This window comes from Natator depressus, chromosome 3 (assembly GCF_965152275.1).
Source record: "Natator depressus isolate rNatDep1 chromosome 3, rNatDep2.hap1, whole genome shotgun sequence".
NCBI classification, from domain to species: Eukaryota; Metazoa; Chordata; order Testudines; family Cheloniidae; genus Natator; species Natator depressus.
In genome coordinates, this window is record NC_134236.1 from 206,570,458 (window position 1) to 206,592,085 (window position 21,628).

Below are 21,628 nucleotides of genomic sequence, written 5' to 3' on the forward strand. Positions count from 1 at the left end.
AAGAGGGGTACAGCCCCAGGTACAGCCACACTCAGGGCAGGGCACTGCCCATGGGGGACCCCGGGCACAGACACAAGGGGCAAGGCACTGCCCGGGGCTCTGGTCAGTGCTCGGGGAGGACCCTGGGGACAGGCCTCACCTGTTGAAGAGCTGCAGCAGCTGCATGCGCTCGTCCGCGATCTCCTGGCACCACGTGTGTGCCTGGGTAGTGTAGAAGAGGTACGTGCGCCGGCACAGCTGCTCCTTGAAGATGGGCCAGAAGGTGGGCTTGGGCCCCAGGATCTCGATGCCACGCACACGCGTGTCAATACCACCCTGCAGGGGGCACAAACCTCCCTGGTTAGACGTGGGCCCGCCAGGCCTGGAGCTGACCGAGCGACTCCCACGGGGTGCCCCTGGGCCAGGCCTCTCGCTGCCCGTAGAGCCCCTGCGGGGGGGGAGGGAGGCCAGGGACCGGCTCGGCTGCACACAGGGACGGGGGTGTGATGTTGCACACCATGTGCTTCATGGAAATATGCTTGTCAGTGTGACTATGATGTAACTGGGATATGCTTTATGCAAAAGGTCTCTTGTAAGGTATCATAACAAAGATTATAACCTACTGACTATGTTCCTCCTACTTGTATGCATGTATCATTCGTGTATCTGAAGCTAGAAATATGAAGTATAACTCTGAGGTCCTACTGTAATTATGCAAAGTTGTGGGCCATTAATGGTGGTTTAGAATCGTGATGGCTCCCACTGACTAGGACAATTGGTTGTAAATGGTTTATTTACCTGCAAACCTTCCCGTGTAACTGTGGGCCAGCCCATGGGGAATGGAGACTAGGGGATCTTACAGTGACATGTGACCATGTCACATGATACTGGAATCCATCTTAAATCTGTTGCTTTTCCATTAAGAAGGAGGGGTGGGGACCCAGAGAGACAAAAGATTCCCGCCTTGTCCAAAGCTAGAAAAGGGGGTGGAGCAGGACAAAAGGGGCTGCCAGTCACAAAAAAACCCCTAGTTATCACCTAAGATGTCTGCTGGAATTAACAAGGACTGTACCGGGGAAAGGATTGGGCCCAGACCAGGAAGGAGTCTAGTCTGTGAAAGAAGCTTTTTGGAACACCTCTAAGGATGAGATATTACCTGTAATCAGTTGCTTAACGTATTAGGCTTAACGTATTAGTACTTAAATCCTACTTTTTATACTTAATAAAATCACTTTTGTTTATTGATAAACCCAGAGTAAATGATTAATACCTGGGAGAGCAAACAGCCATACATATCTCTCTATCAGTGATGCAAAGAGCGGACAATTTATGAGTTTACCCTGTATAAGCTTTATACAAAGTAAAACGGATTCATTCGGGGTTTCGATCCCATTGGGAGCTGGACATCTGAGTGCTGGAGACAGGAGTACCTGCTGCGTGGTTTTCAGTTAAAGCCTGAAGCTTTGGAGGAGCGGCCCAGACCCTGGGTCTGTGTTGCAGCAGGCTAGTGTGTCTGGCTCAACAAGGCAGGGTTCTGGAGTCCCAAGCTGGCAGGGAAAAGGGGCTCAGAGGTAATTTCAGCACATCAGGGGACAGTCCCAAGGGGGTCTCTGTGACCGAACTCATCACAGGGGGCCCGCCAGTGCACCCACCTGCTGGCAGCGCTTGATCTTGATTTGGATGATGGGCCAGAAGCGGGTCAGGTTCTCCAGGAGGATCACTCTGCTGGCCGAGGGCATGACATTCACCTGGGGAGGCAGGGAGAGCCGCATCCCTCAGACACGGAAATGGCGAGACTGTGAGAGATCCCACCCCGCCCCGCAGGAGTGTTGTCCAGGCCCAGCCCCCAGAGCCACGTGAGGCAAAGCCGTGGGATTAGCGGCGTGCAGGAACATGGGCCCCAAAGGGACGGGCGAGGAGACGACCAGCAGCTGGGACGTAAGTGGCAGCTTCCCAGCGGGGGTTGGACTGGCCAGCAAAGCCTCTGCCGCTCCGTCAGGCAGCCCCAGGGCCCCCCCCAGCCACACCTGGGGAGATCAGAGAAACCATGGCTCTGCTGGAGCAGTGAGACGCGCCAGCCCTCTCCACCACTTCCTGCTGCCCCCTCCCGGCATGGCCCCTGGGAGACCAGCCCCTGGGAGCTCCACCGTGCTCCGGAGCTGCTGTCAACCCGCCGGGAGCAGCCGCAGAGACCACAGCCAACGGGGATCGAGGGGTGTCGCCGGGCACGGGAACTGGCTGACAGTCACCGACCAGTGGCCCAGCGAGCCCTGCGGGCACCCGGCACCTAGTGCCAGAGGCGTCCGAGAGAGACGCAGATTTCCCGCTGTGCCCCTTGGGCTCCCAGCCCAAGTGGTGCTACTGAGCCAGCGTCACGCCCCACTCCCAGCACCCAGATCAGGCTCATCCACTGGTTTGGAGCTGGGGGGGCAGGGGGGTGTCCCAATTTCCAGCTTTTCTCTGCAGCGGGGCAGGGGGGAGCCTCGCCTGGGAAGTGACAGGCAGGATTCTCATGGAATCACCGGCCCCCAGGAGCCACGGCTTGAAGGAACAGACCAGCCGTGCCGAGAGCCGGCACCAGCACCGTCACTGTTAGTGCCCCGCGCACCCGGCTGGCTGCTGGCACGGATGTACATGCTGCTCCCACTAGGAACGCGCAGGGCTGCCTCTCTGCCCCGCCCACCCCCCTGCCCTTCCCCAGTGACTTCCTGGGACTCAATGCTGCCTCAGGGGCCAGAAGGCGGCTCCCCAGCTCCTCTCGGTCCCTCTTCTGCTCTACAGCCACATGCAGCGGAGACCCTGGCACACCCTAAGCTAGGCAGACGGCCCGGCGCAGACAGCGCCGCTGGGTTCTGGGTAGAGGTTTCCCAGGGCAGCTCACTCGGGTCTGAGGAAGCAGAGGGCGGGAGGGCGGCAGGGTCTAGCAGCAGAAACGGGAGCAGCTAGGACACGGCAGGCTGTGCCAGGCCTGCATGGGGCGGATGAGGAGCAGGACAGGAGGGGAAGCCGGGACTTGGTCACTGGGGTGTCTTGATCCTCCCACTGGAGCAGCTGATCCTGGCCAGCGCTGGAGACGGACCCTGAGCTCGGGGCCCTGCCCTGCTCCTCCCCTCCTAGGAGAGCGCTGGTGACGTGCCCGCCAGGATAGGGCCTACAGGCCTGGGGCTGGCGACTCCCTGCGCCTCGGGTGCTGGCTGCCCCCCAATTCCACGGCAGTCGTCCCCCCGCAGCCTGGGCCGGGCTGTCCCAGCTCCACTGAACAGCAGAGATGGGTGCTGTCAGGTGCGAAGCTCTCAGCCTGCACCCACCCTGCTAGGGAGCCCCCAAGCCACAGGACCCCCACTCCCTGCAGCTCCCCCTTTTCTGTCCGGGGCGGCCTGGGCCACACTCACCGTATTGAGCTCAGTGCTGATGTTGGCCGGGTTCTCTCCTCCCATGACCACGATCCGGGCTGGCATGTAGCTGGAATCCTCGCTGGCCACCACCAGGCTCATCTGCCTGTAGCCAGGGAGAGCCACAGCGTCGGCACTGGCCCATTTCTGGGGTTGTGCTCCAGCCTGAGCCTAGGGTGCCCATCCCGAGGGGCATGTCCGCCAGCGGGTCAGAGCCTCACATGGCCGCCGGTCCTAACGGGAGCCCCTGAGCCCCCCGGCCCAGCTCCTGGGGGCTGCACCTGGCGCTTCATGGCTCTGGGCCCACAGTGCCTCCAGACATTCCAGCAGGGAGCATGGCGCCTGGGGACACAGACAAGTCCCTGCATGGCTGGCTACTGGAAAGGGAACCCACCCCAGCCTGAGCCAGGGAACCGGCATGTGCAGTCTCCCTGTGCCGCCTCCGGCACCCGGCTACCCTTTGCCAAATTGTTACCTGCCCTGTCCACCTGATGCCGCCCCCATCCCCGGGACACTCCTTCGACACCCTGGGCAGCCAGCCACCCACCCCCCTACCCACCTGATCCCACCCCCATCCCCGGGAACACCCCTTTGCCACCCCGGGCACCTTGCCACTCCTCGCCAAATCGTTACCCGGGCCCAACCCCCTCCCATGGCTACCTGATCCCTCCCCCACCACTGGGACACGCTCTTTGCCACCCAGCACACAGAGCCACACCCCTGCCCCGGGGGGCCAGTACCCACAGCCCCCGCCCCACCTGACCACCACGCCGCGGTGCATGTAGATGTTGATGTAGTGCGAGCCGGTGCTGCCGTTGGACTCCCAGTAGCTCTTGGGGTTCCTGTCCGTCAGCTTGTTGGCTCGGTGGGGGTTAGAGGAAACCTCCAGCTTCTCCCAGCATTTGTCCTCCTTCACTTCCACGCTGGAGCCTGCAGGGAGAGGGGACAGCGCTGAAGGGACCTGGGGGGCCACCTGGGCGGGGCACAGCTGGGGCAGAGGGGCCCCGGGCGACCGCCCCAGCACTGACCCTGGCAGAGGTTGCGCAGGAAGACGTCGAAGAAGGGGATGTTGATGGGCTGGTGACTCCGTCTGTGCTCCTCAATCTGACCCAGCACCATCTGGAAGAGAGGGGGGTGCAAAGCGTCAATGGGGGGAGCCACCTGACACCCCTTCGCCACTGCCCGATCGCTGGACTCTGGGCAGCAACCAGCCCCTGAGGAATGCAGCCCCACAGGTGGGGTGGGGGAAGCTGAGTGAACTGGCTCCAGAGAGAGCCTCTGCCCCATGGCCACTCCCCCCACGGCCATTCCCTCCCTGCCCACCCCCTTCCAGTGACCACCAACCCCTCCCCCTGCCTGCAGGCCACTCCCTGGTCACCCCTTCCAGATACCACCAACCTCTGTGACACACTGTACCCCACATGACACCCTGTACTCCATGTTCACCACTTTTATATGGTTATGTTATATTTTGTACAAAGTAAGCCTTGTGAGGTATCATTTGAAAATTCATAAACTGCTGAACATCATTGTGCTGTTAAGATGTGTGTAACAACACTGTGTGTAAAGCTATGAGATTTTACTGCATGATTGTTACTGAACTATGGTACTGTTTTGGGTAATGCCCACAAACTAATTTTTCAGAGACAAAGACACCCTAGCATGCCAGCAAAGTACCAAAGAGCCATTACATACTACATCAGACATTCACCAGCAGGGGCTGGGGGAGGGAAACGAGAAAGTTACCATTCATCATGAGGGCAGTTTGGAGCTCACATACACAACAGCACTGCCCGACCCCAGGACCCAGCAAGGATTTTTCCAGCACAAAGGGCGGGAGGATAAGAAGGGGGGAAAACGTCCCTAGCCACCCCTCTCCTCCGTCCGTCTCCACTCATGACAACGACGACGCACAAGGAACTGAACAAAGGGGGGAGCGGTCCCAGGCTGGGAAAAGACACAGCCTGTGAATTGTATCACAGCTGCTGGTGAGAAAAATTCCTTCTTTTGCTATTACACCTATTAGTCCTGGTACAGTTTAGGAATTTGCTGGCATGTTTATCCTTTTATGACCAATTCCGACTGTTATGCCTTCCCACCTGTGATCCCTTAAAATCCACCCTTCTCTGGTTAATAAACTTCTTTCGCAGTTCTGCCTAAGCCAGTGCGTTTGACTGACGTGTTTGGGAAACCTCTACCCGAGACGAGAAAGGCGGGCCCGTAACCCCTCCCAGGGCTGGAATGACTAGCGAGGAGCTTCCGCTGTCCGGGAGGGCTGGGCGCAGTGCAGGAGGGGAGCAGGGCTGGGGCTGGGGCTCTGCGGGTGTTACCCTCTACGTAACGCATGGACAGCTGGGCACAGCCTCACGTACTCGGCTGCATCCTGGGGGCTGGGAGTAAGCAGAGCTTGGACGGGTCGCTGTTCCCAGCAAAGCGGTGTAAAAGGCACCCCAGGCGGGAGAGCTAAGGGGACTCAGCAGTCCAGACTGCACCCGGAGGAAAGTCACGCCCTCCCTCCCGCCAGGCCAATCTCTGCAAAGACCACCAACCCCTCCCCACAGACAAACAACCTGCCCTCCTCCCTCCCCTCCCTTCAGGGACAGCCAGCCCCCAGCCAGCGCCTGGGACCCCCGGGTGATCTCGACCCGGATCAGCGCCCTGGCATGCTGCAGAGGTTCCTCCCACCCGCCAGGCAGACTGCCCCAGGCGGTGGGGGGAGGCCTCCCCCATGGCAGAACCCCTGCTCACCTGGGCGGGGTCAGGACGCACACCCCACACCGAGCACGTGCCCCGGCTCACCTGGATGCAGCCGGCCAGGATGCTGGTCGTCAGCTTCTGATAGAGGCTGGCATACTTCTCACAGTCGGTCACCAGGTCCCGCAGCTCCGGACCCAGCAACAAGTTGGAGTTGTGCTTGTCCAGGGCTTTGGACAGGGCCTCCTTGGTGCCCAGACGGCACATCACCACGGCACAGTCCTTGGTGGCGGTGGCCAGGCGGTGGAGGAAGCGAACGAACTCCTGCACGACCTGCAGAGGGAGCAGCGCGGCCTGGGGATTGGGGCACCGGCCTGGGGGCCAGGAGACCTGCTTCTAGTCCCGCCTCTGCCACTGACCCGCCAGGGGGCTGGGGTGAGTCCCCGCTCTCCCTGGGCCAGTCCCCTCCGCCCCGGTCCGCCTGGGGCATGGAGCGCGCAGCTCCCTGGGGCAGGGCGGCTCTCAGCTCCTGCCGTGCCCAGGCTGGAGTCTCCAGGCACGGCCAGACAGAACAGAGAGAGGCCCCAGCCCTGGCTGGGGGGCGCTGGGTAAAGGGGTGATACCAGGGGGCACAGGTCCAGCTTCCCTGGGACAGGCCTGGGGCAGATGAGGGCTGTTATGAGCCAAGGCACCGGGCAGAGACTTCACCAGCAATTCCTGCCGCGAGCTCATAACTGGGGTTGAGCTAGGAGCCCCTCCCTGCCTCCTGCTCCCAGATTCCCCACCCCCGACAGGTAAATGGGACCCCCCGTGGCTCCTCACCTCCCGCTCGTTGCTGGGGGCGCTCATGGAGGACAGACAGGGCTCGATGCATTCGTGCCAGGGCAGCCCCTCCTCCTGGTAACTGTCCAGGAGCTTGTTCAAAATCCTGCACAAGAGAGGGGGAAGGTGGGGACTGAGGGGAGAGGCCAGCGGCTGCCAGTGCCCTGAGCCCCCACGTGTGCCCGGCCCTCTGGCCGCACAAGCCACCTTCACTGCCGTGCCTGCCCCCGCCCCTCCATGACAGCCCCTCACCCCAGCCCTCCCCACTGCCTTGGGACAGCCCCCACCCCCACCTCGGGACACCCCAACTGACCACACACACACACCCCTTGGGACAGCCCCAACCAACCCTGACACCCCAAAAACAGCCACTTCCAGCCCCAGGACAGCCCCAACCAACGCCCCCCAGCACAGTGCCAACAAACCCTGCCTCAATCCACCCCCAGGACAGCCCCAACCAGACACGCCCCCGTGCTGGCTCCCATTCCCATCTGGGACATCCCAGCCACACTCTCGCAGTACAACGTATGGATCCCCGGCCAAGGTCCCCCTCGCCCGGTGACACCCGAGGATCCCCGGCTGCCCCCCTCGCCCAGTGTCACCCGAGGATCCCCAGCAAAGGTCACACCCCCCCCCCCCGTGTCACCGAGGACCCGGCCGCGCCCTGCACTCACCGGAGGATCCCCAGCTGCACGGCCTTCTCGGCCCCCAGCTGCTCCAGGCTGCGCAGCAGCAGCAGGAAGTGCTGGCGGTCCCGCAGGGCCTCGGCCCCCTCGCTCTCGGGGCCGGCCTCCTCGCAGAGGCAGCGCTCCAGGGCCAGCACCAGCTCCTTGGAGAGGCTGCCCTCCTGCAGGCGGCCCAGCAGCGTCTGCACGTCCACGTCCTTCAGATCCAGGGCTGAGCCCACCTCTGCCACAGGGAGAGAGCCGTGGGGCCGGGGCAGGGCACTGCGTGCCGCCGGCTGCACGCTCGCTGGGGCGCCAGGTGCCCTGTACCCGTCCCCAGGCTCTCAGACGGGGCTGTGGGTGGGGGGCAGGGGGCTCCGTACCTGCCGTCCCCAGGCTCTCAGACAGGCGGGATGGGGGAGGGAGCTGTGTATGTGGGGCAGCGCTGCGTACGAGCTGTCCCCAGACTTGTAGGTGGGGTTGGGGGGCAGGGGCTGTGGGGGTGGGGTGGGCTCCATACCTGCATCCCCCAGCTCTCAGACAGGGGCTGCGGGTGGGCAGGGGCTGGGTGGGGAGCAGGGAACTCTGTACCTGCCATCCCCACATCCTCAGATGGGGCTGTGGCGGGGGCAAGGGAGTCCATACCTGTCGTCTCTAGGTTCATGGGGAGCTTGTGCTCTGCCAGGCGGCTGAGCACGATCCGGGCCAGCGTCTCGTTGGCGTGGCTGGGGGCGGCGGGGTCCTGGCCCCCCTGGCAGCAGCTCTGCAGGGCCGAGTGGATGTCACAGCTCGCCAGCTGCTCGGCCAGGCCCCGGTGGCTGTCGATCAGCATGCTGGCCACCAGCAGGCCGTTCTGCACGGCCGACGAGGCCCTGCGGGGCAGAGCGCCAGGGTGAGTGCCCGCGGGCACCAGCCGCTGCTCCTTCCCAACGGGTCTGTGGGGCAACGGCACCTCCTGCCAGCCAGGGGGCCCTCCCGCCAGGCACCCCCAGACCCTCCAGGGAGCTGCCCCCCAACACTGCCCCCACAGCAAGGACCCCGCTCAGCCCCCATACCCGGCGGTGCCCTGCATGGTGCGGATGGCGGCAGGGAGGGCGCAGAGCAGGCTGTCCGAGTCCTTGCTGGAGGCGGAGCCGATGCTGGCGAAGATCTCCCACATCACCTGGGCATCGGCGTGGTTCAGGGGACAGGGCTTCTCGCTGGCACCCAGCGGCTCGCAGGTCCCCGCGCCCACCAGCACCTTCAGCGCCTGGGAGGCCAGGGGAGCCGGTCAGGGCGGAGAGCTGGCAGCGCCAGCCCCAGGCCGAGACCACGAGGCTGCCAATGCCCCCTGGGATCCCGGCACTGGCCACCTGGTCCCCGCCCTCTCCCACCCACGATCCCGGCATGCCCCACCCCCGAGCCCACGACAGCCACCACCTCCCCCGTGAGCCGCACTCACCGCCAGGCCGGCCTGCTGGACCAGCGCCGAGGGGGCGTACTCCTGCATGCAGGCCAGCACGGCACGCACCCCGCCCTCCGTGGCGAAGAGCACGCGCCAGTCGTACTTGGCCATCAGCACACAGAGCAGGCGCAGTGCCAGCACCGCCAGCAGCTTCTCCTTCACCTGGTTGGTGAGCAGTTCCACCAGCATCTTCACCAGCTTCTCCCTGCGGGGAGCAACGGCGGGCGGCTCAGGAGCCGGGCTTGGGCAACCGGGGACTGACCTGCTGCGTGGCTCCTGGTCAGCTCTGGCCCAGAAACCAGATCCCCCGGCCCCCCACGGGCCTCCCACCCCCTCACTCCCCAAACTGTCACAGGAGTCCCCGCAGGGCAGCCAGGTTTGATTTCCAGCTATCCAGAGGTGCAGAATCCACCCCTGCCCTGGAAGTTTGTTCCAGCTCATCACCCTCCCTGGTAAACATCTGGGCCTTACATCTCACAGGCACGTGTCTGGCTTCAGCTCCAGCCACCAGTTCTGGTTCTGCCCATCTCTGCTAGACTAACGGGCCCATTAACACTCACGTTTTCCCCCCAGGAAGGTCCTTGCACATCATGAACAAGTCACCCCTTGGTTGCCAGGCGTCCACACAAGGTATTGGGAAACCGGACAGCGGTCAGAAACGAGCTACAAGCACCCAGGGCTGGAAAACCAGCCTCACAGCAAGCGACTAAAGAAGCTGGATCCTGGCAGCTCCTCGGATGAAGGGTGAGGAGACCTACTCGCAGTCTGTAGGCACCTGCCCAGGGAGAACGCTGCTGACACGGGGGCTCTTGGGTCCAGCAGGCAGAGGGGGAGGAGAGCCACAGCGAAGCTCAAACGGGAAATCAGAGACCTGTTTACCAGGGAGGGTGACCGGCCATGGGAACAGCGTCCCAGGGATGGGGCAAGTCTTCCACCGCTTGCGGTCGCTACGCTGGGAGGGGCCACCTGCCCGAAGCCCACCCTGCAGCTCACCCACCACTGACGGGGCTCCATGGTGCCACTTTCCCAGGAGACTTCAGACCTGTGCAGGAGTCACCGGGTGACGCTCTCTGGCCTGCGCGACGCACAGGATCAGACCAGCCAATGGTCCCTGCTGGCTGCACAACCGGTGACGTGTATCTGTCGCCCTCCTGCCCAAATCCTTTGTACGTTGCTGTAGCTAGACCGTAAGCGTCTGGAGCCAGGATCGTGAGCCCAGCCCAGACACCCAGCCCTGACTGGCATCCCCCGGCACTACTCTAATAGAAACATCACCCAGGGGTAATGCCCGCGCCAGAGACAGACGCTGGCCAGCAGCCGGCCCCTGCAGACAGGAGCAGCTGGTTTTCCTGCCCTGTCTCTCCAGGGAGGCATGGGCCTGCCATCTCCAGGTCTGGGCGCGCCCAGAGGACCCACCAGAGAACTGACCTGATGGTGAGTCCCTCAGGTTTGATGACCTGCCGCTCTCGCCCGGCCTCCTCCTCCAGAGTCTTGATAATGAACCTGAGCCCAGCTAGCTGCAGCCCCACCTCGGAGCTGGACCTCTGGATCAGTTCCACCACCTCTGCAATCCGCTCCAACGAGCTCTTCTTCCCCGACCCCTTCGCGCTGCACAACACTGGCCGGGACCATAACACCCGTCAACCTGAGGCTGCCCCACGAGCCCTCCAGCCAGCCCCTCCCCACGGCGCTTCCCCACCCCCCACGGATCGCCCCTCTTCCCGACCTCTCCCCGAGCCAATCGCTGGGTCTCCCCTGTCTAGATCCCCCTTAGCCAGCAGGGACCCGCTTTAGCTAGAGCCCAGCACCCAGCCACTGCCGCGCACGGCTCCCTCCCCGGCCGGCATGTACCCTTGGCTTTCTCCTCCGCCATCTCCGGGCAGGGCAGCCCCTCCGCTCGCAGCAGCTCGGTGAACAGCTGGCAGTCGGATTTCTCCGGGGGGGCTGGGGCAGGCACTCTGGCAGCAGGAGGGTCTTTCTTTGGTTTCTTGGACATCAGGGATTCGGCGCACTCCGAGGGGGCTGCGTCCAGCCCCAGGCCACCCGGCTGCGCCCCCCCTGGGCGGAGGAAGTACTTGCTGTAGACATGGGAGCTGTGCAGGTCACTCAGGGTGCAGCCCTGGCACTGCTTGCTCAGCACCCGCAACACTTGCTGGGCCAGCTCCACCGGTACCGACAGCTGGATCAGGGCTTCTTCATCCAGCTCCGACAGCTGGAAATGCAGGGCCGGGGTTAATTCTCAGCAGCCCGATGTCCCCAGGCCAGCCGGAACCGAGCCGACACGGGGAGGTCCCCAGGCCAGCCGGAACCGAGCCGACACCGGGCTAGTCCAACTGCGATATCCCCAGGCCAGCCAGAACCAAACAAGTCCAATTCTCTTGTCCTAGATCGATGTCTCAGTGGCTGCTGACAGCATCTCCCCATGCCTGTGACCTGCCCATCCAGAGTCTGTTGGACAGAGTTTCTCTACCTGGGCCGAGCTGGTCTCCTCTTTCGTTCCCTCCCTCTGTTCCATCCGCACTCCTTGGTCCTCCCCTCACCTGCACCCCCACCGTTCCCCCTTACTCCCCCGTTTCAATCTCCCCTCCCAGTTTGCCCCGCTCTTCCCAAGGCTCCCCAGTTCCCTGTTCCACTCCATCCCTGCTGCTCCCATCCACTTCCATCTCCCCTCACTCCCCTCTCACCTGTTCTCCCACTGCACTCCACGGTATCTCTCACCTTCCAGTTCCCTATTCCTCGCAGGTCCTTCTCCCTCCCCTGCACCACCCCTGTCCCGCACCTGCTCCTCCTGGTGCTGCCAGATGAGCTGGGCGATCTCCTGCTGCTCGTGCGGTTCTAGCTTCTTCACGAAGAAGAGCAGCTCCCACCACTCGGCCCGGCTCAGGGCCTCCGAGTCCTCGCTCAGCCGGTCCATCAGGTAGGGCAGGGAGTACAGCCCCCCAAGGGGCTTGCAGTAAAACGTCTGGGTCACTGCAGGGGGGCACAGCAAGGCAGAGAGACAAACCCTGAGCGCCTCAGCAGGACAGTTACCCTGCTGCAGAGCCACCTGAGCCAGGAGGGGACAGCTGGCCTGGGCTAGCCAGGCAGCCAAAGGCCAGGATTCAAAGGGAATTCAGTCTCAACAGGCTGGCCGGATTCCCAGCCTGCCATCTACTGGCAAACAGAGCGAGCGCATGAAGCAAGAGCAGAGAACACTGGGTGGCTGGCAGAACCAACCACCACCTTCCTGCTTAGAGACGCGAAGCGATGGAGAGGGGCGCTCCAGCAGTGATTATAAACAGAAGGATTTCCATTTAAACCGATTGAAATCTGAGCTCGCTAGTCAGAGCCAGCTGCTCAGTTCAATCTACAGACGCCAGGTGGCCAGTGTGGCGTAGCAAGGGGAGAAGTATTACAGTCACAATTGTCATTTTGGGGACACGACACCATCACAAAGACTGACCATTGTCTACAGGACTGTCAACAAAGGAAAGGGGGCAGGAAATGGAGGACATCTAGCGGGTCCTGTGGAGATCAGGGCTAAGTCTTACTTAACAGCCTCCCTAACATCTGGAAGAAGGGTGTAAGCAGCATATTAACCAGCAGGCTGTGCTCTGCTCAGGGGAGCAGAGAACGCCAGTGAGGACTGAAAAATAAAGAAGGACCTGAAGAGAACAAATATTTGCTCAGTAGAAGCACATGCTTTTGGTGCTCAGAAACTAGTCCCGGGCCGGACAAGTACCTAGGTAGAGAGATTTCACGCACACCAAAACAGCAACCGTAAAAGGCCCCATTTGTTCATTGTTGTATTAACTGGGGTGAGGGTCCTGGGCTCAGAGTCACAGTAGTGAGCAGATGTGGCTTGGGATTTGAGTACTCAGAGATCTTAGTTTTGTGTAGGCCTGATTTAGGCCCAGATTTTATACTGGGGGTGATTTCTACCAATATAGTTTAGACGATTATACTGGTATAAGTGTGCCTTATACTGGTATAGCGTGGTCCTCTTCCCAGGCAGGAATAAGCGGTATCGGCATACACGTTTATCCTGGTATAACTGCATCCACGCCAGGGATCATAGCAATTTAACTCTGTCAGTATAGTTAAAGCAGTACGACTTGTGTGTATAGACAAGGCTTAGACCCTGTGGTAACCATCATGACAAAACTGGTCCCTCCCCGCTGGGCTCCTAGGCTCTGGATACTATGAATAATTAACAACAATGTAAATCTTTTATTAAGCACCTAAAAATCAAAACAATTCCCTTTCAAAGTTGTGAATACTAGAGGAGACTGAATAGCATTTTCAGCTTGCCTTTCAATCTAGGTTTAAAAACCTAGCAATTTACACACAACAAAACTACACTGAAAGAACATATCGTAAAGCCAAGCACACAGAAGTTAGGAAACACGAGAATTAAGGTTCCCTGTGCAACCTTCACTCAGCCACCTTGTGTGTTTGCATTACGACACAGTCTTTAATCACGTGACCACATGCTGTTTTTTTCCCCACAGTGCCCCTTTGAAAAGGATTTAGGGATCACAATGGACCAACAACTCAAGGTGAGCTCCAAAAAGGGCTAATGCGACCCCAGGAGGTATAAACTGGGGAGGAGGGAACAGGAGCGGGGATGTGATCTGACTCCATATACAGCCCTACTGAGACTGATGCTGGAATATGGCGTCCAGTTCTGGGGTCCACATTTTAAAAAGAAGGTTGAAAAATTGGAGAGGGGACAGAGAAGAGCCATAAAAACAAGAGGCTTGGAGAAAATGCCTCACAGTGAGAGACTTAAAGCACTCAGTCTGTTTAGCTGATCAAAAAGGAGACTGCGGGGTGACTCAATTGTGGTGTATAAGTACCTCCATGGGGACAAAATACCGTGTACTAAAGGGCTCTTTAATCCCACAGAGAAAGGCAGAACAAGAACCACCGTTTGGAAGCTGAAGCCAGACAAATTCAGATTAGAAGTAAGGCCCAGATTTTGAACAGTGAAGATGATCATACTACCAAGGGAAGTGGTGGATTCTCTATCTCTTCAAAGCAAGATGAGATCCCTTTCTAGACGTTGCTTTAGCCAAACCTAATCTATTAAACTCAATATTGGGGTCAACTTGGTGAAATTCTCTGGCCTGTGTTACACAGGAGGTCAGACTAGAGCAGTGGTTCTCAGCCGGGTGAACGCAGAGGTCTTCCAGGGGTTACATCTACTCATCTAGATATTTGCCTAGTTTTACAACAGGCTACAGAAAAAGCTCTAGCAAAGTCAGTACAAGCAAAAATTTCATACAATGACTTGTTTATACAGCTCAATCTACTATACACTGAAATGTAAGGACAATATTTATATTCCAGTTGATTTATTTTAATAAGTCTGTAGTAAAAATGAGAAAGTCAGCAATTTTTCAGTAATAGTGTGCTGTGACACTTTTGTATTTCTATGTCTGATTTTGTAAGAAAGTTGATTTTAAGTGAGGTGAAATTGGGGGTACACAAGGCAAATCAGACTCCTGTAAGGGGTCCAGTAGTCTAGAAAGGTTGAGAGCCACTGGACTAGATGATCTAGTCATTCCCTTCTGCCCTTAAATGCTATGACGCGTTACTAGAATACCATTTCCACTTCCAGCGTTCACATGTTAAGAAGGATACTGCAAAAATAAAGAAGTCAGAGAAGAGCCATAAGAATGATCAACAGCCTGGAAAACATGCAAGACTCTTAAAGAGCTTAGGCTATGTCTATACTTGCAGAGTTTTTGCGCTGTCAGTTTCACCGGTGATAGGGAACGGGTGAAACCGTGGGAGCGTGAAAGTAAAGCGCTGGTCTGTGTGCTCACGCACTTCCACAGGTGTCAGAGTGTGTTTACATTTGCAGTTCTTCCATCCCCGCAGCTCTCTCCGTTTTGACGATAGGTCTTGAGGGAAGGGTGGGGGGGTGATCGCAGGGCATCCTGGGTCCCTGCACAGCCTCCTCTCCCCAAACACTGGTCAGCTCCAGGAGCTCAGCATTGCTCCAAGCAGGGGATCATTTGCCCTGTGGAGCAGCCATTGTCACCTGGCCAGATAAGTGAGCACTTGCCAAGAAAACAGGAAGGGGAGTTTCAAACTTCCTGGGCCTTTACAGGGGGAGGGGTGAACGTCTGTTTACTGGCATTAGAGCAGCAGAGGGGCTGGCCAAAGTGGTCACCTAGGCCAGTGATTCTCTAATTTTTGTACTGGTGACCCCTTTCACATAGGAAGCCTCTGAGTGCAACCCCCCCTTCCCTCCGTATAAATTAAAAACACTATTTTATATATTTGACACCATTATAAATGCTGGAGGCAAAGCGGGGTTTGGGGTGGAGGCTGACAGCTCGCGACCCCCCACATAATAACCTCACGACCCCCTCAGGTGTCCCGACCCCCAGTTTGAGAACCCCTGACCTAGGCACTGTGGGATATCCTCCAGAGGCTAAAAGCTCTGTAAACAGGAAAAACAAGTCTTCACTTGCACATCACCGCAAAAGCATCACCGGTAAGAGCTGTATGCCTCTCGTGGAGGTGGTTTTCTTTTTGCGGTGAAACTTCTGAGTTTCACTGCAAAAAGTCATTAGCAAGTGTAGACGCTCCCACGGTTTTTGCACAAAAAAGGGACTTTTTCCACTTTAAATGGCAAGTGTAGACATACCCTACATCTATTTAGCTTATTGAAAGGAAGGATAAAAGGAGCCCTAATCATGGTCCGTAAGTTCCTACACAGGGAGAAGGTCTCAGCACTGGAGAGCGGGGTAACAGAAGGGCTCGCCTACATGTAGAGTTGCACAGGATACAGGTGTGATTTTAAAAAAATGTATTTAAACCATTGCCAAAGCTGTGGGGACACACTTACTCCAGGTTTATTTCAGGTAAACTAACTTGACTAGGAATAGATATAAGCTAAACTGAATTAAACTATATGTAAATTGAAATAAGAGCATCCCTACAGGGGTTTGCAGCTGTTTAACTAAACCAGTTTTGAATTAAGCCAAAGCAAGCTGGTGTTCAGGCAAAGCTTAACAGATAGAGACATCACAAGGTCCAGTGGCTGGGAGTCAGTGATGGAAAAAGCCAAATGGGAAATAGAAGCATGCTTTTCTAACAGAGAGGGTGACTGACCACTGAAACAGCTTACTCTCTGCCACTTGGAGTCTTTAAATCAGGACTGGATGTCTGTCTAAAAGATACATCTTAGTTCAATGAGTTGTTGGGTGTGATGCAGGAATTACTAGGGCAATTCTCGGTCCTGTGTTACGCAGGAGGTCAGACCAGATGAACTATGAAAAAGATTTTCAAAAGTGACTAAATTTTAGGTGCCTCGATTTTGGGGTGTTCAACTCAAAACACCTTAAAGGGATGTGATTTTCAGAAATTGAGTACCCTGGCTTGCAAAACCAGACCTTTAAAGGTGTTTCAAGATGAACCCCCAGAAATGCAGACACCCAAAATTACTAAACAGCTTTTAAAACCTTAGCCTATCAAACTCCAAAAAAAGCACATCGGTGCTTTTACAACTTATGAACCTACGTCGTTTTATTCATTCCTCTTGATTTTATATGGACCAAATTTCAGGTGGTTTCATTTTCAGCAAGTGCCAAAATATCATAACATGCTGATTGTAGCAGTTAGTTCAGTTTAATTCTAACTAGAGTTTATGTGCATATTCTGGAGTAACGTCAATGTATTAAATGACATTTTACACCTATTGTTATTTGAACATGTGTCCCATGCAGCTCTAAGTCATATCACTGACTGACAAGCTGTCACCCCTCATACAGAGCATGCAGAGTGACTTTTCTCTTTAGGAAAATCCCTAGAAGAAATTTAAATCACTCCATACTGGAAAGGAAACGTGACCAGCCCCAAAGCGCACCCCAAAGCACGTGGGAGCAATAGGCAGAGAATGCACATGTACATACAGTACACATAACCTCACCTGTGGTTAGTTTCAAGTTCTCGGTCAGACTGGATACCTTTTCCTTGGCAGCTTCTTCTTCAGGCTGCTCTCCAGCACCAATAATCTCCACCATGTGCCAGTGCACCCAGTAAGTTCGGCCTGTAGATTGCCACAAAACCTGTGGGTGAAACAGACCTGTGTGATCAGACCTGCCACTTCCCCAGTGCCCACGTTCTATAAATAGATAAGGGAATATGCCCACCACCCATCTCACCCACTAAGCTGTATAAACGTGGGCACGTTCTGTGGTATCCAGGACACCGAATGTGGCTTAGTCAATATTGATATTGGAACCTTTGCGTTTCCTGATTTTAAACGGGCAAACTTAATACTGCATTAACAAGGTCTTTTGCATCTGTTTCCTAAGTTCTTTTTCAAAAACAGCATCAGGGACTACTTACATAAGTTCTACCAGCTTTGCTTGTGCTGCTTAGAAACTCCTTGCTCTCGAGTTATTCAGGGTATGTCCACGCTGCAGCTGGGAATGAGCTTCCCAGCACAGGTCGACAGACTCACACCAGCTCTGCTCGAGCCGGGACACCACAAACAGCAGCATTGCCCGGGAGAGCGGGGCAGCAACTCAGTTTAGCTGCCGAGTGCAAAGCCACCCAGCCTCCTGGGCACATTCGCGGCCCCCTAGCCTAAGCCACTGCCCATGCAACCTTGCTATTTTTAGTGCCAGCTAGAGCAGGGGCCGTGCATGTGTCTACCAGTGCCAGGAAGCATGCTCTCAGCTGCAGTGTAGAAACAGCCTCAGCTTATAGAAGTTAAAAGCTGCTCGTCTACCAGATGAGTGTGTGTGTCTGTGTGTGAGAGAGCGCGCGCACACCTAATACTAAGTGCACTGCTAGGGACATTTTCTGCTGTACATGCTCTGCAGGCGCTCTCCAGCTTGTCCCATCGTAGCAGAGTCTTTCAAGCCAAGAGAAGGCCTGAGCCCTCAACAGAGATCGGTACTGGCCAAGTTTTCAAGCACAGGATCGTGCTTTGACAAAGCTGGCATCATGTCCACAAGTCTGAGCACAGCTGTGAAAGTACAGGGCCTTCGTCACACTCACATTATCAGCCCTCCTAGGCTGCAGACTTCTTAAAACCCTTCCGAAGAAAGATAACAAAAGCAGGATGAGTCAGAGCCTAGGAACTTCTTAAAGACCTGAGCGGAAAAACCTGCTTCACAAACAACATCTAACAAAGCACAGGCCTGGGCCCCACAAGTGAAGATTTTCATGATCAGCTGTGAAAGGAACTAGCTGAAAGCAGAGGGAGAACTCCCAGATCACTAGAGCCGCCCTGTCCTCCAGTAACTATCACAGAGGCAAGCTTGCCTGGGTAACGAGATAGATTGGAATGCCCCATGGTAAGGTTGTTACAGTACCTGCGAAGTTTACACTTGTTACTTGGATGGTGAAATCCAATTACACAACTCATAACCAGTTTGGGGTTTGTGCCCTGTGGCTGCTATTCTCACTCGTGATCTACTCCAGACAGCATGACACCATGGCTTTTGGTTCCTAAACACAGTGGAAAGCATGTTTAAGCACTTCTCGCTAACCCTGTTTGGCTGCAGACACACCATGCTTTGCAACACATTCTAGTCTACTCTGGGACCTAAGCCAGAACACCGGAACAGGGCTGGGCAAATCAAGTGAACTCTTGCTAACTGGAACCACATCCAAACACTATTCCTAAATATGGTCCAAGGCCAAGTGAGGACGTGGCCTCAGAGAGGGAAACCACTGCAGAACTGAATGGGAAAAGGGAGCGTGAAGAGTGGTCACAGAATATTGATTACAAGTGCAGTCTGGGACAGGGAGGGCTAGGCTGTAAACGCAATACTGGGTGTGAGGGAATATGGTCTGCCCAGCAGACAAGTGAGCGTGCAATGCTACAGCACAAGAGAGACACATGAAATGTTCAGACAAACCCCAGATGGCAAGCAGAGCAATGAACATCCTGAATAAGCACATAACCCACAGGGCAGTCATCGCACAGGGCGGAGAGAGCTGACCGATCTATGGCAGGGAAAAGGGAGAGTCTGGTAGGGAGCATGGCCAGGAAATCCATGGAGAAGCATGGAACGGAAGCGGGTGTGGTCAGGGCTCAAAGTTTCCCAACACCCACTGGCCCAGGCGAAAATCCTCTTCACCCCCAGCCCCTCCAGTCTGAAGGGAAAAGCATACGGTGCTGGCTATTCTGTACCCTATTTAACAGGGGTACGGTCTGGTCAATCTCCAGACAGATCACAGCCATTCAGGACCCTGTCTCCCTGCAACTCCCAGCTCTCACTGAAACCTGCACTTCCCGCAACACTGCAGTCACTCCTTCCTTCCCCACTCCCAGAGCCCGGCTTCCCCTGCTAAGGAGCACAGCGAGGGTGCCAGCCTTCCTCTCCCAACACCCCCCACCCCTCTTCAAACACAGAGAATGAATGAGACCAACACTGCATCTGACTTTGTTCTCCTCTCCCTCCATGGTGCTGGCATCAACTGCCCACGGGAACATTTCAGCCACTTTCCTTTCTGGCTTGGACTCCTAGCACCTCCTCTTTGCGTGCCACAATCCCACCCCTCTGACCTCTAACCACCCACGTCCTCCTCTGACCACAGCCGAGGATCAGCTCTCCCACCCACCTGATCTGCTCCCCTCGGTTCCTTCCCTCACTGAGATCCCTGTGCCTGGCCAGTGTCTCAGCTCCCACACAGCCTGCTGCACCCTCTCCTTGCCGGCGGTCTGTGACTTCCCCCAGCACTGCCAGGACTTCTCTGCTCTCCAGTGACAGTCACTAACTCTCCACGCTCACCCAGCTGAAAGGTCCCCACTCCACTCCAGCCCCACCATCCACTTCCTCAACTCCTGCTGCTGCACAGTGGAAGGCCTCTAGCACATGTCCCAGCCCCAGGAGGACTTGCTCCACTGCAAATCCCCTCTCCTTCTATGGCTCTGCCCCTAGCCAGCAGCACTATGCCGCCCGGCCACCTTCAACTCCCTCCTTAATCCCTCCCTCACGTCCCCCTCCTCCCGGGATCCACCTAACTTCTGCGGGAAGTAAACTCACAAGATCTAAGTGGAACTCCATCCCTCTGCCCCCCAGTCCCCACTTCCCTTCCCCCTCTGCCTCTCACCACCACCCCCTCTCATGGCCCCAGTCACTGAACCCAAGAGCTCATCTTCTCTCTTCCTACAGCCCCTCTACCCAGCTCCCGTGACCCTATCCCACCCTGATCCCCCCTCACCTCCGGCTCATTCCCCTCCCAGGACAAGCATGCTTTAGTCTCTTCCACCTTAAACTCCCCGCCCTTGACCCCCCCTTTGCCTCAACCATTATCTCCTTCAGGGCATCAGCACATAAACTGAATTTACTAACAAACTAAGTAAGTGATCCCTCGATTCAAGGATGATCTCTATCACGAAATTACATATGGGTCCTGAGATGACTCGAGAGTCTGATCCTGGACCTGCAAATCCGCCAACAGTAGGTACAGACATTTCGTGGCAGGCCACTTGCCTGCTGGGAGAAAGTTATTTCTTTTTCCTTCCTTCTCTCTCTTTTCAGCTTTGAGGGAAAGGCGCTTGTCCTCGAAGCGCGCCACTGCCTGATGGAGGAAATGGCACCATTGGGATCAGTTAGTGGCTTGCTCCTGCCAGCTTGTGATAGCCACATCAGTTTTCTTAAGACGTGCTTTCAGAGTGTCTTTGTAGTGTTTCCTCTGACCACCACAGGATCTCTGATCATGGGCGAGCTGAGAGTAGAGGGCTTGTTTTGGAAGGCGAGAGTCTGGCATCCACACACAATGTCTAGCTCAGGAAAGCTGGTGCATGAGGATCATTGCTTCAGTGCTGGTGACATTGGCTTCAGTGGGGATGCTGGCGTTAATACAGCGATCTCGCCATTTGATGCGAAGGATCTTCCGGAGGCATTGCTGGTGGTACCTCTCCAAGCTCTTGAGGTGCTGTCGATAGGTCACCCAGGTTTTGTATCCATAGAGGAGTGTAGGAACAACAATTGTCTTCTAGACCTGGATCTTGGTGTCCTGCCGTAGGTCACGGTCCATGAAAACACAATGGAGCAATTTCCCACTAGATCCTGTGCTGGATCTTAGTGTCGATTTTTGAGTTTCGAGAAAGTGGGCTACCAAGGTAGCAAAAGTGCTCAGCTGTCTCCAAAGCCTGTCCCTCGATGGTGATTTGTGGTGGGATACGTGCAAGGCCTGAGGCAGGCTGAGTGAGATAGTGAGAGAGAGTCCTAGGCTTCGGTAAGCTTGTGCAAGAAAATCCAGTATGGACTGAAGGTCATTCTCAGTGTGTGTGAGGATGACACAGTCATCAGCATGCTGAAGATCAGTAATGGATGCCCTGAAGACCTTTGACTTCGAGCAGAGACGTTGAAGATTAAAGAGCCGCCCGTCCATTCTGTATTGAATGTCAGCTCCATTGGGGAGGTGATCTTTAACCAAAATGACCGCTAAATAGATGGAGAACAGGGTTGGGGTAATAATGCAACCTTGCTTAACTCCAGTTTTGATGACGAAAGGTTCCGTCTCAAGGCCATAACAGAGAACTGTGGCAGTCATTTGATCACGGAGAAGCCTTACAACCTTAATAAATTTTGGAGGGCAGCCAAATCTGGCCAGCACCTTTCATAGGGCTTCGCGATTGACAGAGTCAAAGGCCTTTGTCAAATTGATGA

General features: G+C 56.5%; 1 protein-coding gene across 1 annotated transcript in view; it reads right to left on the reverse strand.

Annotated features, from left to right (window-relative positions):
* The window catches only part of LOC141985543 (cullin-9-like), a 64,830-nt gene that overhangs the window by 28,105 nt on the left and 15,097 nt on the right, over window positions 1-21,628 (reverse strand). Inside the window, exons 5-19 of the mRNA XM_074949770.1 lie at window positions 16,921-17,059; window positions 11,776-11,966; window positions 10,848-11,208; window positions 10,425-10,614; window positions 8,994-9,201; window positions 8,608-8,801; window positions 8,198-8,424; window positions 7,562-7,796; window positions 6,888-6,993; window positions 6,171-6,398; window positions 4,400-4,490; window positions 4,130-4,301; window positions 3,372-3,477; window positions 1,632-1,727; window positions 140-315 (exon numbers count right to left, since the gene is read on the reverse strand). Of these exons, the coding sequence (XP_074805871.1) occupies window positions 140-315; window positions 1,632-1,727; window positions 3,372-3,477; window positions 4,130-4,301; window positions 4,400-4,490; window positions 6,171-6,398; window positions 6,888-6,993; window positions 7,562-7,796; window positions 8,198-8,424; window positions 8,608-8,801; window positions 8,994-9,201; window positions 10,425-10,614; window positions 10,848-11,208; window positions 11,776-11,966; window positions 16,921-17,059 (2,720 nt within the window). The remainder of the gene's footprint in view (window positions 1-139; window positions 316-1,631; window positions 1,728-3,371; window positions 3,478-4,129; window positions 4,302-4,399; window positions 4,491-6,170; window positions 6,399-6,887; window positions 6,994-7,561; window positions 7,797-8,197; window positions 8,425-8,607; window positions 8,802-8,993; window positions 9,202-10,424; window positions 10,615-10,847; window positions 11,209-11,775; window positions 11,967-16,920; window positions 17,060-21,628) is intronic.